Source organism: Apaloderma vittatum, unplaced genomic scaffold, assembly GCF_000703405.1.
Source record: "Apaloderma vittatum isolate BGI_N311 unplaced genomic scaffold, ASM70340v1 scaffold15264, whole genome shotgun sequence".
NCBI classification, from domain to species: domain Eukaryota; kingdom Metazoa; phylum Chordata; class Aves; order Trogoniformes; family Trogonidae; genus Apaloderma; species Apaloderma vittatum.
The window spans coordinates 9,238-26,117 of record NW_009712271.1 but is presented as its reverse complement, the minus strand read 5'-3'; the positions used below and the strand labels follow the sequence as shown (position 1 = coordinate 26,117).

The 16,880-nt window shown below is 41.0% G+C and overlaps 1 protein-coding gene across 1 annotated transcript in view; it reads right to left on the bottom strand.

Moving 5' to 3' along the window:
* Positions 1-11,667: 11,667 nt before the first annotated feature.
* PRICKLE1 (prickle homolog 1 (Drosophila)) overlaps positions 11,668-16,880 on the bottom strand; it is a 9,291-nt gene continuing 4,078 nt past the window's right edge. Inside the window, exons 4-7 of the mRNA XM_009867925.1 lie at positions 15,896-16,099; positions 15,168-15,354; positions 14,165-15,028; positions 11,668-12,524 (exon numbers count right to left, since the gene is read on the bottom strand). Coding sequence (XP_009866227.1) covers positions 11,668-12,524; positions 14,165-15,028; positions 15,168-15,354; positions 15,896-16,099 — 2,112 coding nt within the window. The remainder of the gene's footprint in view (positions 12,525-14,164; positions 15,029-15,167; positions 15,355-15,895; positions 16,100-16,880) is intronic.

The window sequence follows — 16,880 nt, the reverse complement described above, 5'->3', positions numbered from 1 at the left end:
GATCTTCTGAATCACCTTGAGAAGTTAAAGAGCCTTTCTTTGCACAAACTGTAGAGCTAAGCTGGGGAAACTTGGTCCATGGATTGAAATAAATGTTGCAAATACCTAAATTTTAACTTCTCTGTTTTTTCTGCCCTCATCTCCTTTGAATATTTGTCTGCTTATCCTGTTGTGGTAAAACTGCTTATCCTGTTGTGATAAAGGCCATGTGTGGTACCCTTCATCTCTGTCACGTCATACGTTGTAGTTTAAGTCACTGTTGATGGTAATTTGAGGTTAACTGTGAAAACTTTGCCCAGACACACGTTAGGGAGCTCTCAAAAAGTTAGACGACCTTTAAAGGTTGTAGGGTGTAACTGGTGAGTTGTAGGGTGTAACACCTCCAATCTGGGGGACTAACATCTTCTTTGTTTTAGCTGGATCTAGAAGTAAATGGTTTTTAGCTCTATCTAAACAATTCTAAGTGCAAATTTTGGTTTCATTTTCTCAAATACATGTGACTGTTCATTACTATGTTACAGGTGCCTCACACCTTTAGATTTGCATCCAGACAAAGCCAAAGTGCTTATATAGAAACTAGCACAGCAAAGGGTTGATCTCAGGCAGAGCTTATCTGCTGTTATCATGTAAGAATAAAAAGAGCTAAAAAGCCATGAGAATAATATAGAAGTAGGCATATTTGTTGATCCTCTGACCTCACCAGTGCCAAATGTGCTGATATTGGAAAACTCTTCAAAGAGAACTTGAATTCAGCTTATATACTTCTCATCCATAGGAAAATCAAGATTACATATTACTCTGTGTGTGCGTATAAAGTAAATATGTTTATATATTTGGGAATAGAACAGCTGTTTCTGCTTCTCCTTCATCTGCTTACTAAAATGTTACACATTCTTTCCATTATTCTGTAGCTTAGGTCAGTGAATAAAAGTATGCTGGGGTCTTGGTAGATGATCACCCTGTGGCTTTAGCTGTTTTCAGGATTACCTGACGTATGTATCACACAGAATAATCATGTTGTTGGTATCATTCCCTTTCTTGTTTTTCAGTATAAAGACTTTATTTTTTCTTTCCCCACACATGGAATCATTTTCAGTTTTTAGTTCCAGATGGTTACAGATGAGCTCTTCATGATCTGAGCTCAAAATCAGTATCAGCTGGAATTTTAAAGATAGGGTTATTTTCAAACTTTGTTGGGTCACAAATTCTTGCAGTATTCTTTTCCAACAGCAACCTTTTTTTGCTGTTCTGTAGTCTTTTCTGCAGTTTTTTTTCTTCCTCAAGCATTACATTCTCAGCTTATTTTCCAGAAACAGCCACTTTTCTGTGGAGAAGATGGATTTGAACATGCTATGCCGCCATCCTCTTTTTCAACTCTGAGCGCATTGACAATTTTTTCAAATGGTAGATTGTACCATTAATCTCTAATTAATATCTTCTGTTACTGATATTCTTGTAATTGATAATCTCTACTCCCTTTTGCAAACCATAGTAACTTCTCTTTGAGGATTGGTAGTCATGTGCTGGGTTCAGATATAAACTGGTTTATGAAAGTATTTCCCCTTCACGACTGTGGCTCATGGTTCTTTCAGTTGGGCTGATGCATCTGGTTTTAGGATTGAATCACTGAATCACATTAATTGGGGGGGGAAGTAATTTTAAAAGGAGATTGTCTCAGTGATGCAGTTTACACCACAGCTATACAAATAGGTTTATCAGCACAATTGAGAAAGAGGCAAATTGCACCAAGAGGATCAGAATTGCCAGCTGGGGTAGAAAGCTAGTTGAGGGAAAATTGCTCAATTATTGTCAGAGGAGCTGAGCCGTTTCCTTTGTTTTCTGCTATTAGAACTGCCTTCCTGCTCCACCTTCGCCCTCTTCCCCTATTTTAGGTCAGTTCTATTTTTTTTAAAAGTCTTTTGTTACAAAGTATTGGAAACATTCATCTCGTGTACAGAGGTGTTTAGTTTCCAGATTGTGGTGACAGTAAAGTGACTTCTGGCTCCAGATGCAGTGTCGATGGCTCTGCTGATTCTCCGCCAAGTCTTCTTTTGTGAAAGTCTTGAAGAAAAACCTGCTTAGATTGAGCTAATATTTATATGCCAAGCGTCAGAGATTTTCATCTTTGTGGTGTGTGAGAGAAATAGCAGATAGCACTTTTGCCCTTAATTTAAAGACCAATTAAAAGTAGAGCATTTCCTCCAGCTGTAGCTTTGGGTGCCTTCTCATGCAGAAGATGGGACGATGTGTCTGTGTTCTCCATTAGTGTTGGGGTTTCGCTCATGCTGGTGTTGCACAGCATCCTCTGAAGACTGACAGTTCCCAGGTTCATTTACCTGTGGAAGATCATTGACACGTCTGTGGTCTGGCCGCTTCAAAGGTGATAAAATAGGATGAAGGGACATGCAATAAGGAAAAAGAAAAAAACGAAGTTTTGAACTATTTTTTGAACTATTTTTCTCCCCAGTGGCCCCGGGGAGAAAAAATCCTTTCAGAAATCATTCTGTGAAGGTGCTAGCGAGCACATGAAATACTTGAAAGGCACAAGTTATCCAAAGTGAAACACCATCTGTCTGTCATATGGCTAATCAGAGACAGCAATTCTTCCTGAGCTTTGTGCTTGGAAAGGGTCAGAAAAAAAAGGAACCCAAATTTATGCTATTTGAAGTTCTCTTAGCAAGTACCGTGTTTTACTTGCTGTGGAACATGAACTCCAAGAGTCTGGGTTTTGTGCTCATATTTTACTACCAAAGAACTAAACATGCAAAGCAGGAAACAAATGCCCTCTCAGTAAAATTGCCGTGTGCACACCATTTCCACGCTTACAGTGAGCTCCAGTTTGTTTTGGGCTAGACTCTTCGTTTTGTCTTAATCTGACTTGAAAATGAGTTTCTTCCAAAAGGTGTGTGTGTGGGGGTATTATTTTGCCAATTCAAATTTGAAAAGTGAGTCTTGTTCTAAACTATTTTTGTAGAATATACTATCAAACATTTGAGAACTGCCTTTGTTAAAGGTATCATTTTAAAGCATAGTGTTAGTGAGAATAGTTTAATTTGTATCCAAATGTGTTTGTGGTTTTTTTTTTACTGTTTCTCTGACATGAATATGCTTGAGCTGCTCTTGGACTGGTCCTTATGAATAAACAGTGTGGTAGTGTTTTGTTGTGGGGTTTTTTGTTTGTTTGTTTTCTTTCTTTTTTCCTAATGGGCAATTGCTTATATACACTTGTAATATTTGTGTCCGCAATATAGATGTGGGAGGAAAGCATCACACAGCTCTGCAAAAAACAAGTTCTAACACAAGCACACACTACTAAAAGATAATCATACTTCAGGGGATATCAACATTTTAGCTTTTTTTTTTCCTCGTAAAATATACAAAGGTATAAAACTTCATTCAAAAAGCCAGTGCATTTTCTAAAAGGAAATTGATCAAGTAGGTGTGAAAATCAACTGCAACTGGCATGCTTTGACAAGTTCCTGTTTTGGTGGGTGTGTAAATGAATAACCTTAGCTGAAATCTGAAAAAAAAAAAAAAAAGTGATAGGCCACTGACTTTGAAAACTGCAGAAGAGCAAAGTCAGATGCTTGTTTGGAAAGCAGGTGCAGTGATAAGGAGAAGTTACTTCTCCTCAACTGTGGTGCGGAACTGACTCGCAAACTCTTGATTCCCTGCAGTACAAGTTCAGGTGGGTTCACGTAAACCACGGCCAGGATTTCTTCTATCCTTAGTGGTTGAATCACCAATGCTCAAATTAATTAAAGCCCCATTTGTCCAGGACTTCTATGAGAAAATAAACACGATTTGGTGAAATTCTTTAAACACAGCTTGTATTTAAAGTATTGGGAAAGATTACAAGCTAAGTTATTGATGCTTTGTATAGAGATTGAGACATGGTAGACATGCCACAGTTAAGTTAATTTTGCATTTATTTGCCATTAAAATCTGGTTTAGCATTTGCACTTTGCCATTATTTATTAAATATTGCTGCAAGAGGAACTTAATCTCCCTTCTTAAGGCATTTCTTCCAGTTATTTCTTGATAGTTCTGAGCTAGTTGTGTTTTTATTAGTGCAGATCAGAAGAGAGGAAAAGGCAAATACCTCTTACAGTTGAAACTCACATTAAATGCAATATTTTTTGTTTGGTCTGGATCTGCAGTAGCACCTAACTCAAGGAGGGCTAATGTAAAAAGTCTTGCATTTAATTGTTTTCTAAAATGTGTTATTTCTAGGTCTACAGACAAGACTGTGAAACCTTTGGCATGGTAGTGAAGATGCTAATTGATAAAGATCCATCATTAGAGAAGTCCGTCCAGTTTGCCCTGCGGCAGAATTTGCATGAAATAGGTGAGCGGTGCGTCGAAGAACTCAAACATTTCATTGCTCAGTACGATGCTGCCAATCAAGATCTATCAGAGTCCTTCAAAGAGGCCTCATACTAAGGACAAAAATACGCTTTTAGATCATCTGCGTTGCGTATGCCATAATACATAAATCTGGTTTTTGCGGGGAAAGAGGAGATCATCTTGGAGATTTGAACCCAAGGCCTGCGTTCCTTCGTAGTAACTCAGGTGGCTTTATCTTGTTCACTGGTCTCCACAATTGCATTCTTCCTACCTGTACTTGTTGATGTATATTCCTTTGAAAGGATGTTCTTTGCAAAAACGATGTAAAGTGACAAACTATTTTTGAAACCTTTACATAGTTACCTAGGAAAAAATGTTCAGTCTGTTGTATGTACACTTAGGTTTTGATGTTTATAAGTGTAACTTCAAACACTGTATTTTTTAGTAAAATAATAAGCAGCAACTCTTCATTCATGAATTTATGCAGCAATATGTCTTGTTTTCATATATAGAAGGGAAGACTTGCAAAATTGGTCACACCTATGATTTAAATTATTTATTATAGTTTGATTTTCAAATTCAGGTTCATTCTGTAAAATTACATGAGGTGTTATCTCTAATCTGACTGCCAGAGCAACTCTAACTGCTTGATACAAAAAGTGCTGTATTTTTGTTCAAATTGCAGGTTCTGCAAATCCTTTTTTAATTTTGGTGTTTTCTGTATCATGAGCCATTAATAGTAAGCAGTATTATGTAGGTTAAGTTCCAGTTTTTGATACTATTTGCTACTAAATGTTTTTCCTTTGTTACATTTTTGACTACACCTTATGGAGTATAAATGCAGGCTGCCACAGAGCAGGTGACCTTCCCTTAGAATCGCAGAGTATTTTGAGTTGGAAGGGACCTTTAAAGGTCATCTACTCCAACCCCCCTGCAGTGAGCAGGGACATCTTTAACTAGATCAGGTTGCTCAGAGCCCCATCAAGCCTGACCTTGAATGTTTCCGGGGATGGAGCCTCTCCCACCTCTCTGGGCGACCTGTTCTTGTGTTTCACCTGCCTCATTGCAAAAAATTCCTTCATCTGGTCTAAATCTACCCTTTTCTTGTTTAAAACCATTACCCCTTGTCCTATTGCAACAGGCCTTGCTAAAAAGATTGTCCTCATGCTTCTTGTAGGCCCCCTTTAAGTAAAGTGGCAATAAGGTCTCCCCAGAGACTTTTCTCCATGCTGAACAATTCCAGTGCTCTCAGCCTTTCTTCAGATTAGAGGTGTTCCATCCCTCTGATAATTTCTGTGGCTGTTGACCATTACCCTCTGGATACGACCATCTGACTAAGACCTCATGTACCGAACAATCCACCCATGAATTCCATATCTCTCCAGTTTACAGAGAAAGATGTTCTGGGGGACTCTGTCAGAAGCCTTACAGAAGTCTGCCTTCTCACTGGTTTTCACCCATCAGTTTTAACAATTAGGAGGCTGTGTGTGTTACAGCATCAAGAAGGAGCAGGAGTTTGAGGTAGCAATGAGAGGCTAGGAAAGCAAGCAGACCCCTTTCTTTAGTAACTCCGACTCACTTTGGATAGGTGTAATGTGAAGTTGAACTCTAAGGTCCCAAATCATTTCAAACCTTCTTGATTCTGAGTAATGTCTGGCACCACTTTTGACTTGAGAGAGTGACATGTAGTTGGGGAACAGTCAACTACAGGAGAGGCAAGAGTCTGCCAGTGCTACTTGATCACTTTTCAGAGACGAAAATTATTTAGAACTCCTTGGTGGTATCCTGACTATTGGATTATGTCAAGTGTTACATTTAATAAGGACTAGGATTTATGAATGGTTTAGGAAAGGAATAATTTGGGTCATAGTCACTAAGAAGTAAGTATATTCACGATTCGTTTGTATGCACTTGCATTTAGAAATCTGTGAGACTCTGTAAAAAGGACCAACTACCAAAGTTAACCATTTCCAAATGCACGGTATTTTTAAATGGAAAAGTCATTGAATTCATCCCCCTTATCAAGATAGCTTCTCAGATGCTGTCAGAATGGTGTGCAGAAGAGTAAATGTAATAGCGACGATTTTGCATGTACAAGGTACTGTATGTATCACAGCATCTTACACATGCAAATCTGGATATGGTGTATTAAATATGTATTACATCAGATGCCTGAGATGCCTGATTAGTTTTTCTGTCGGTAGGGTGTGGCTTTGCAGTTGGCTTTTGTTGGTTTCTAAGAGCTGACATTGCTTGAAGGAGATGACCTGCAACTTACCTTGTTGGCATCTGGGATTGTGTGGGCTGCACAGTGCGTGGGAATCAGCTCACGTATCCTACAGGATGCTAATTTGGGGAGGGAGAGAGGGGTAGAGAGGCAACCTGCTGTGGCACAGTAGCTAGACCTGGCCCTGCCCCTTCTTGCAAAAACATGATTTACCAACATCAGTCATGAAACCACAGACAAACTCTTCTCTGAAGCAGATGCGTAACTACAGCACTTCACTGCTTGTCTACAGGAGCAAGCACCTTCAGGGTGTTAACATCAGAGTTACTGCTTTGAGTTAGAAATGCTAATGAAAAAATTCGGAACTGATGTTTAATATATTTTTGATTAAAAATGTCCATTATTACTGTACAGTTTGTTAGGAGTCTCCTTTGTTAGAAGCCTGATTAAATTTACTATGCTAAGTATCTGATTTTTCAAGTGTTTTTCTGTAAAGTAAGACCTAAACGTACAATCACAAAATCATAGACTATCTCGAGTTGGAAGGGCCCCATAAGGATCATTGAGTCCAACTCCCTGCTCCTCACAGGACTACCTAAAACTAAATCATATGACTAAAGAATTGTCCTTGCACTCCTTGAACTCTGACAGACTTCAGGCCATGGCCGCTTCCTTGGGGAGCCGGTTCCAGTGACCAACCACCCTCTCAGTGAAGAACTTTTTCACGATGTCCCATCTGAACTTTCCCTGATGCAGCTTCATTCCATTCCCTTATTTCCTGTCTTGATCAGCAGAGTGAGGAGATCAGCACCTCCCCCTCCATTGCCCCCTGTGAGGAAGCTGTAGACTGCCATGAGGGCACCCCTCAGCCTTCTCCAAGCTGAACAAGCTAAGTGACCTCAGCTACTTCTCCTAAGGCTTGCCTTCAAGGCCTTTCTCCTCCTTGGTCACCCTCCTCTGCACACACTCTAGGAGTTTCACGTCTTACGTTGAGGCACCCAAAACTGTGCACAGGACTCAAGGAGGGGCCGCACTGATGCCATGCCAAGTGGGTGCGTGATGCACCCCGGGACAGTTGGCCCTTGCGGCTCCCAGGCTGCAGTGTTGCCTCATGCTCAACTTGCCATCAGCCCAAACCCCCAGATTTCTTTCTGTGGGATTACCCCACCTCAGCTGGAGAATCTGACACTTGGCCTTGTTGAATTTCATACGGTTGGCGATTTCCCAGCTCTCTGGTCCACCCAGATCTCTTTGCAAGGCCTCTGTACCCTTGAGGAAGTCCACAGCCCCTGCTAGTTTAGTATCATCAGTAAACCTAATGTGCCTTTGATTCCTGTGTCTATATATTAATTTATAAAATCATTAAAAAGCATTGGATGTAAAATTGAGCCCTGGGGAACCCCACCGGTGACTGGCCACCCTCCTCACATAACTTCACTTACTGTAAGCCTTTGAGCCTGAACCCATCAGCCAATATTCTTGAAATTGTTTTTGTTGTTGTTGTTGTTGAGGGGTTTGGGTTTTTTTTAGATTAGCTGACAGTCAGCAACTTCTTTCAAAAGTTTGTTAAGGTTGTCCTTAGCTTAATCTGTCTTTTCTTTTTTAAATGGATTAAATTTACATTTACATTCATTACATGACCTAAGGAGCTTTTTTTATTTTTTTTTTAATATGTGCTATTTCTGTTGAAAGGTTTAAATCACATTCACGAGTGACAGGTAACTGGTTTGCCATTTAATCCTGGTCGTTACATTGAATGTTCACATTTAACCTTTTGTGATGTATGCCTTCTGTTGATATAAGTAAAATATTGTGCCAATCACTTGACTTAAACAAGAAACATGGCTTTTAGTCTTGCTTCCTTTTGGATTTATTTTATAGCCATGTAAAAAGTTGTCCTTGCTCTCATGCACAGCCTCAGTATGATTCCTGGGAAGGTGTGGGAATGCCACTGGTGGAAGGAACCAGATGCTGTGCTGGAGGAATTTATTTTCTTTGTCACTGTAAGAGCCCCTAAAACAAAAGTTACTCCTAGCACTCATTAATATGTGGATACCCCCTAAGAGAATAAAAAGGGAAGAGGAAAAGAAAGGAGCATGGAAATTCAGTGCTACCTGCTGAGGCTGGAGCAGTTGTGAACGGATCTGTAATCTCAGGGGGTGAGTTGGCAGCTTTGAGTAACAGTGGGAGCACAGTTAGTGTGAATATCAGCAATAAAACCACTTTATGAAAACCAAAGTTATGAAAGGAGCTAATGCCACATATCAGAGAACTGACCCTGTTTTATGTGCAAGATTGTGCATCCTCTTTTGATGTGGATGAGAGTAATGTATTACTGTAATATTTCTCACATCTGATGAACAGTATCATCTAATACTCTGTAAGACATTGCACTTTGGGAGAGTAGAATCATAGAATGTGTTGGGCTGAAAGGGACCTTTAAAGGCCAGTCCCCCTGCAGCGAGTAGAGATCAGGTTGCTCAGAGCCCCATCATGCCTGACTATGGGACCACGGGCCTGACCAATGCCTCCAGGGATGGTACCTCCACCACCTCTCTGGGCAACCTGTGCCAGTGTTTCACCACCCTCATAGCAAAGAACTTCTTCCTAATGTCTAATCTAAATCTCCTCTGCTCCACTTTAAAACCACTGCCCCTTGTCCTGTCGTCGTACTTCAGGAGATGGTGTAAGATCAGAACTACTGGCAGAGCCCTTTCTCCGTAAGACAGTTACTAGCTCCAAAAAGGACAAAGCAGTAGCGGCGCAGCGTTCCATTTCTGAGGATCCTGGGCCTCTGTGTTTGGAATCGTGGGTAAGAACGGAAGGTCCCAATCACTGGCTGACCATCTGGAGGGAAACATTAACAAGAAATCAGTATCTCTCCTCAAGTCCTGCGAGTCCCAGCAGCCTGGTGGTTGTAATAGACTTAAGCACAACAGGCATTTGGCTGCTGGGAAGGCAAACGCTGCCTGAGCCACCGAGCAGCTGCCAGCTGGAAGCGTCCCACAAGCCACCCATTGGCCCACACGATGCAGGATGATATTACTTTGATCAGCTTTCCTGTATACAAGACTTGTTTGTACTAGAAAAGTGACTTTTATGGTGAATACCACACCTCCAGGAGTAAAGGATCCATTGCTTATTTTACCCTGAAAAATACAAGCGAGTAACTGCTGGTTTGATTTAGCCTTAGCAATAGCTGCGGTTTCTTGGGTGTAAGCCAACACTTCCTCACTTCTAGCTGCTTTTATTTTCAGAGTTCTGTATCTTCAAGAAAGGCAAGCTCAGTTCAATTTGCCAGGGTCTTTTTGTGAGAAGCATCTATTAATTCATTAATTACCTTTCTCCAGGTGGTCAGAAAGCCAACAGCTTTAGCATTTACTCTTAACTGGTGGACGTCACTATTAGTTCAACAAACAAATTTCTGCCCTTCATTTCAAACAGTGAAAGTTTATTATAACTTAAAATAGCTCCTGCTCCACAAGGCAACTTTTGAGATTAGCTGCTGCTTTCTATTTTTTTGCCAGCTTGCCTTCTAGAACCACCCAGCATCTCTCTTCCTTTATGCAGGCGAACTTCAGATGCAATTTTTGAGAAAGGAGGGGAACAATAACATTAAAAAAAAATCCACAACCACAGAAGTTGCATATTTGTTGTACTGATATATTCCAGGCTTGTGTGGTTTTTACATTTATATAGTTTACATTTTGCTTGACCCATAAATAACACTTGCAAGATTAAGAGGGCCGTAGTTTAGAGAGTATTTACATAGCCCCACCATGCATACAGAGCTTTTAATACCTAGTAGACAAAATTAAGCTGTTTTGCACTAAACATTTTTCAATATTTTTCAACTTAAAACCCCTGACTAAAATACAAGCAATATTTCATCCATAATGCTGCTGTTAAACCCCTAACAAATCTAGTTTGATATTGTAACAAACTTCTTCAAATTCAGGGATATAAAAATATTCAGCTTTTAAAATTTTAACTGTACAATATGTACATTAGTATTTGCACTGTTAAATTATGAATACATTTAAGCCTATGAAACACTACATTATAAATATCAATGTTGGTTTTTCTTTTGATTCAGAATCGCAGCTAATACATTTAAAACCTGGATAATGCGTTAGAAAAGACACAATTCTGGAGCCTAAGCCTTTAAGCCCTTACGAAAGTATTTGTTACGTAAGTTAGATTCATTCACTTAAATGGGGTTACATGCCTGAGCAAAGGACTCCAGCAGTTGTACCTCTCTTTTGCTGCTGGGGGGTGGGGGGGCACAGCCTAAAACACATTGCCGCTCATCGGCAGCCTAGTCCAATTCCAGCGGCTGAATTAATATCTTCCTTTAAACAGGCACAAAGAAACTTGACAAACCAAAACCAAAAAAAAAAACCCCACCCAAATTACAGAGGGATGGAATTCTCAAAAAAACATGGAGGGGGAAAAATATGAAAGTTGAACGCATAAACCATTTACTCCTGCTTTAGGATACATCAAGGCCTCGAGCATTTCAGCTCCCACATTCTGATTTTTTGCCTCCTTAATAGCAGACTCTTTGGAAAACGAGCGTTTTCCGCAATAAAAATTAAAAATCCAGTTTTTGTAAGGAAACTTGAAGGAGGAAGAGTGAACTTTATCAGTGAAGAAAGGGCACAGTATTGAGCCTTCTTTTTCTTGGTGGCAAAAGGAAAAAGCCAAAGATCTGTGGGTACGGCTACAGCACCAGACTGACAGTTTTATTTATTGATCTTTGCTGAATCCCTTCTCTCAGGTAATTCAACACAGGTGAATAGCGAGCATGAAATAAAACGTCTACAAAATGTCTGTATCAAGAACTGCAGTAACAGTATTTTGACAGCTGAAATATAATATGTAAACCTAGCAATATCTGAGCAGATCATCACTTGCCGTGGTGATATTTCTGAACGTTACTTGTACAATGTAAACTCCGGCAGGGTTATCATTTACGCTGGCAAAGCATTAAGAACCTTAGCAACTTGTCTAAGTACAATTATGAATATAAAAAGACGTGGTTCAAACTGTAGCTACGGACTTGACCGGTCTTCCCAACTCTTAAAAACAAATTAAGAAATGATGCAATTTTTTCCTTTGTGTCCCCTCTTCTTCTTTGCTTTGGTTGTCCTTTGTCCAAACTGAGAACTAGATAACGCAGTAGTTGGACCGGAAAGGTCATCTGTATAGTATGGATATCTCAGTGATCGTGGCTGTGGAATAGGCTGTCCTAGAAAATACCCTTCCTCTTCAGAATCGGATGATGAAGACGAAGTCGAGCACCAGGAGTCATCTTCCTCACCATACAATCCAAAGAATTTATCAACCACCTGATTCCGCAGTGCATAGTCAGACCTAGTATGGGCATACTGCCCATACAGCTCTGCGTTTTGAATATACGCCCGAAGCTCACGTGAGCTTCTATTCTGAATAAATTTTTCATGATCCTGAGGGGAGTAATAACGAAACCTCTCCCTTGGGGAGCTTCTTCTTTCTGCGGCCAGGTTAAGTGCATTATCTGAACGAGACTTCCTACTTCTTCTGCGATGGTGCGAAGGCCGATTTCCGCGCTCTTCGAAATGGTAAACACGCCTACGAGTCCTTTCGCTCATCGGAGGCTGACGTATTTCAACGTTCTCATAACTGCCGTTATCAATAACATCATCTGAAAACTTCACTTGCTGTGGTCTAGACTGGGACTTAGATCTTCTCAGTACAGGCATGTGCGCTGGCTTTTCCTCTGGCAAGACCTTCTCCTGACACAACTCTGAGCTCAGACTCTTCAAGGACTCTGTGCTCCGATGGAGCATTGAGGAATTCAGAGTTCCCATGTTGCTCATTTTCTCACAGTCCTCTACCTCCAGTTCTTGGAAAGTTTGCAAAGAATACAGAGATGGCCGTGGCTTGCTTTCTCCATCCATCGAAGCCCCTGTGGTGTGAGTGGAGAAAGGAGGAAAAGGAAATGAGAGAACTATCAAAGAGGTAAGTAGTATAACAAAATGGTTAATGTTTCTTCTCAATAAAGCAGGCATTATTAGTGGGGTTTTTTTGAACTATTAGCAAAAGGACTAGCTTCCTCGAAGAATGAGCTTTGTTTTGACTTAAAATATTTAAGTATTAGCTCTCTGCCAAAGAATTAGCTAACCTTAGTAAATCAAGAGTGGAAGTTGAGTGAGTATAAAACTCTTAAAACAGCTCTAGCACACATAGAGTAAAGCCTGTGAGAAAAAAGAATTAATTAAAATTATTCTATGCTTGTCATTTTCAAGGCTAAAATATTTCATCTTCCTGGTATTGCGAGATTCAAGATTCCAGCTGTTCCTACAGAAAAGCCTGTTTTACTCCAGGTTTGTGTCCCACAACCCTTTATTCCCACAACAGTCACCTGCCCTGTGACCTTCCCAGGCACGACACCTCTGGCTCCTCCTCTTTCTGCACCACCTGAACCGAGTTCCCTTCATCAGTTCCTTCCTTACTAGTTGGGCAACGCAGCACATGGTTGGGCCTGAGCTACACGAGTAGCTACAATAATTCAGGTTACAGAACAGAAGGAATAGAGAGGAGGACAGGACAATTTTTTAAAGGGCTCTCTCATAGCTAACTCTCGGGTTTGGGTTTCTCGCAGGGAAATAGGAAAGGTGACACACACGCATGTGCACATACAGACACTTGCAGATCTGCCTTTTATCCCTTTGGCTCATTTCAATCAGGTTTGACAAGGAGGTTCACAAAAATGGATTATTGGTTTCTCTTTACTCAATGGAAAAAAGGTAATCTCATAAACCTCATTTCCTGAGGTTAACAAGGTTACCATCCTTTCAGATTTTCTACATATTTTTACAAGCAAATCGGGAAACTACCTGAAATGTTTTGCAGATTATCTTTAATATTATCCCAGTATAAAATGCAACTTCGTGTATTTAAGGTATGAAAAAAAAAATAAATCTTTATTTGCTTAAGGCGGTGGTTTCATAGAATGGTTTAGATTGGAAGGGACCTTAAAGATCATCTAGTTCCATTCGCCTGCCATGGGCAGGGACACCTTCCACTAGACCAGGTGGCTCAAAGCCCATCCAGCCTAGGCTTGACCACTTCCAGGGATGGGGCATGCACCACTTCCTTGGGCAACCTGTTCCAGTGTCTCACCAGTGAAGAAATATGGAGAAGAATGTTTTATGAAGTGTCTGTATATAATATTTGTGCATGAAGAATATTTGTATATAACAAATTTATTGTTCAAAGCAGAATGTTTTATGAAGTGTCTGTATATAATATACAAATATTCTTCATGCACAAATATAACAAATTTATTGTTCAAAGTCATTCTTCCTCTACATTCTGGAATTTTTTGTTATAAGCAAAGAGAATCTGAAAGGACAGGAGAAGAATTTAAGTAGCAGAAATGTATTTTGTGGAAGAATATGTGCTCAGTAAAAGCTACTGCCTATTTTATATGCACCTCTAGCTACTAAAGCTTTTTAGGAATCACAGACATGATTCAAAATACTTCAATATACATGCTTTGGCTGAGCACTCCATCAAAACCAGTCATTTCTTTTCCCCCATTACCTGTTATGTTAGACAAAGCCAGAGAGTCCATTGAGTCTCGAACACTTTGTTCTTGCTGTTTCAGGTCGGACAAACATTCAAGTGAACCTCCATACCATGGTGTTTGGTCGTGTTTGTATCCTGATGCCCCATGTTCCATGTCTAGCTCCTGGATTTTCCTGCTGCTGGCCGGGCCTGGGTGGCTGCCGTATGCAGAGTCACCCAAACCATCTTGTGACTGGGCCCAGTACATGTCTGATTGATACTTCTTACTTGCTAGGCTTGGATTATTTTTTTTCAAGTCCAACTTGCTCTTGACCATGCTATCGGAAATCCAGTGTTCGCTTGATCTAATGTCTACTTCAGCGGGCTGCTGGAAGAGGCTTTTATCACCAAACTTCAGAAGGAGCTGAGTCATGTAGTCTTCATGTTCAGCCCATTCTTCGGGGTCTTCAGGCATTTCTTGCTCTACTCTTCCTTTCCAGAAGTCTTCATTAACAAAGCTTGCCTCTTCCCTGGAAAGGCTTAAATCATCCAGCTTACGAGAAAGAGTATCATCGGCATTGCCTGAAAGGCCAGGAAATTTGTAATTGAGGGCAGGTGACAGGAGGAGAGATTGGCGGCACTGGTCAGCTGACCGGCTGCTTTTTCCCATGCGGACACTCCTCCTGGAATCTCTGGATCGAGCAGACTGAAAGGCAGAATCAGAAGAGTCGGAGGCATGAACATCCTCTCCCAAGCTGCAGGTTTTCGAACAGTAGATCTGCCCTTGCTTTGGAAGGAAAGGGCAGCCGAGCAAAGAGGTCTTGCACTGAGCACAAGAAAAGCAAGTCTCTGTGGCGTGCCAGTGCTGCCCGTCGTAGGTCATCTGAGCATGGTCAACGCCTGGAAAGGGAGAAAAAGCAATGCCTTGAGTTCCTCTAAAAAATTACTTGCAGAATCCACGCTTCTGGAACGTGAGATAATTCCATAAATTGGCTTTCCCTTAATTTGTAAGTTTAGTGCTTAAAAGGGCCATACTCACCGATGTGCTCCCCACAGGTCTCGCAGTACTCCGCGTAGAGAGACTCAAAACAGTTACAGCAGAATGGTCGCCCATCCTTCATGATATATCTCTGGCCACCCAGGATTGTTTCACACTCGAGGCAACAGAAGTGCTTCATGTGCCAGTGGCGACCCTCAGCTTCTGTACACTCATCAGCAAAAATGATCTTTTCAGAGATAAGAAGCAAGCTTTTAGTTAAGTGGCCAAAACCTCACCCTGGGAGTTACAGCAAAATATCCTAACTGTGCAGTTCACATGCTGAATTTATTTTTGCTTAGCTGCCTTTCAAATATAAAGATGGAAACAAGGATCTCCCATAGTGCTGCAGCATTCTGACCTTTTCCGTAACAAAAATAACCAACAAAGAGAAGAAAACAAAACTGCACTTTTTAAAAAGAAACCTAAGAACTCAACCATTAAAGAAGGTGCTACCAGGATGATATTTTGGAATATTTGTACAGATCCTGCTTCTAATTCAATGCACAAGACCCAATTCTAAATACAGGCATGTGCTTTCTAAGTGCCAGTGTATTGCTTGTAATACTGCAAATTTCAAAAGAAAAGTAACACCCATCAGCCTTCAAACACATCTATGCAGCAGAGTCCTGACTTCTTAAATGCATCTGAAGTTAGTGATTGCCCAAGTGATGCAGCTGGTTAACTGAACGACAGGACAGAAGATAGGCTGTAAAATGTGAATTATTTACCTCATCGCAGGCTGAACATCGAGGCTTGAGAAGTTCAGCGTGGTGTCTGCCACAGTGAATTTTTCCATCTTGGTAGAAGTAGATGAGGTCAACGAGCAGCTCGTTACAGGTGAAACACACAAAACACGAGGGATGCCAGCACACACCAGGCCCAGCTCTTGAGGCAAAGACTGCAACTTCACCGCCGTTTACTTTTGTACCACACTAGGAACAAATCCAGGACATGAACACGCTTCCCACCCCAAACTACTAGTTTCTAACATTTAAACTTGAGTTGAAACACTGAACTCAATCTGCAGGTTTTATTCCAAAATTCTGACAGGAGGGAAAAAATATTCTCAATTTTGGTCTAAATGGACTCTGTGCATCAACAGACCTTTTGTGAATAGGAGTTTTTTAATACTTAAAAACATTTTTAAGCATATGCCCATTTTTCATTTCTCATTAGAATCACAGAATTGTTAGAGGTTGTAGAGATTGTCAGAGGTTGGAAGGGACCTCTAGAGATCATCTAGTCCAGCCCCCCTGCCAGAGCAGGATCACCTAGGGCAGCCACACAGGAACGCGTCCAGGTGGGTTTTGAAAGTCTCCAGAGAAGGAGACTCCACAACCTCTCTGGGCAGCCTGTGCCAGTGCTCTGTCACCCTCACAGGAAAGAAATTTTTCCCCATATTGAAGTGGAACTTCCTATGCCCTAACTTAAAACCCATTATTCCTTGTTCTGTTGCTGGGCACCACTGAGAAGAGATTGTCTCCTTCCGCTTGACACCCACCCCTCAGATATTTCTATACATTAATAAGGTTCCCTCTCAGCCCCAGTTCTCTCAGTCTCTTCACAGGAGAGATGTTCAAGTCCCTTGATCATCCTCGTAGCTCTCCCTTGGACTCTCTCCAGTAGGTCCCTGTCTCTCTTGAACTGGGGAACCCCAAACTGGACACAGTATTGCAGGTGTGGTCTCACCAGGGCAGAGTAGAGGGGGGGGAG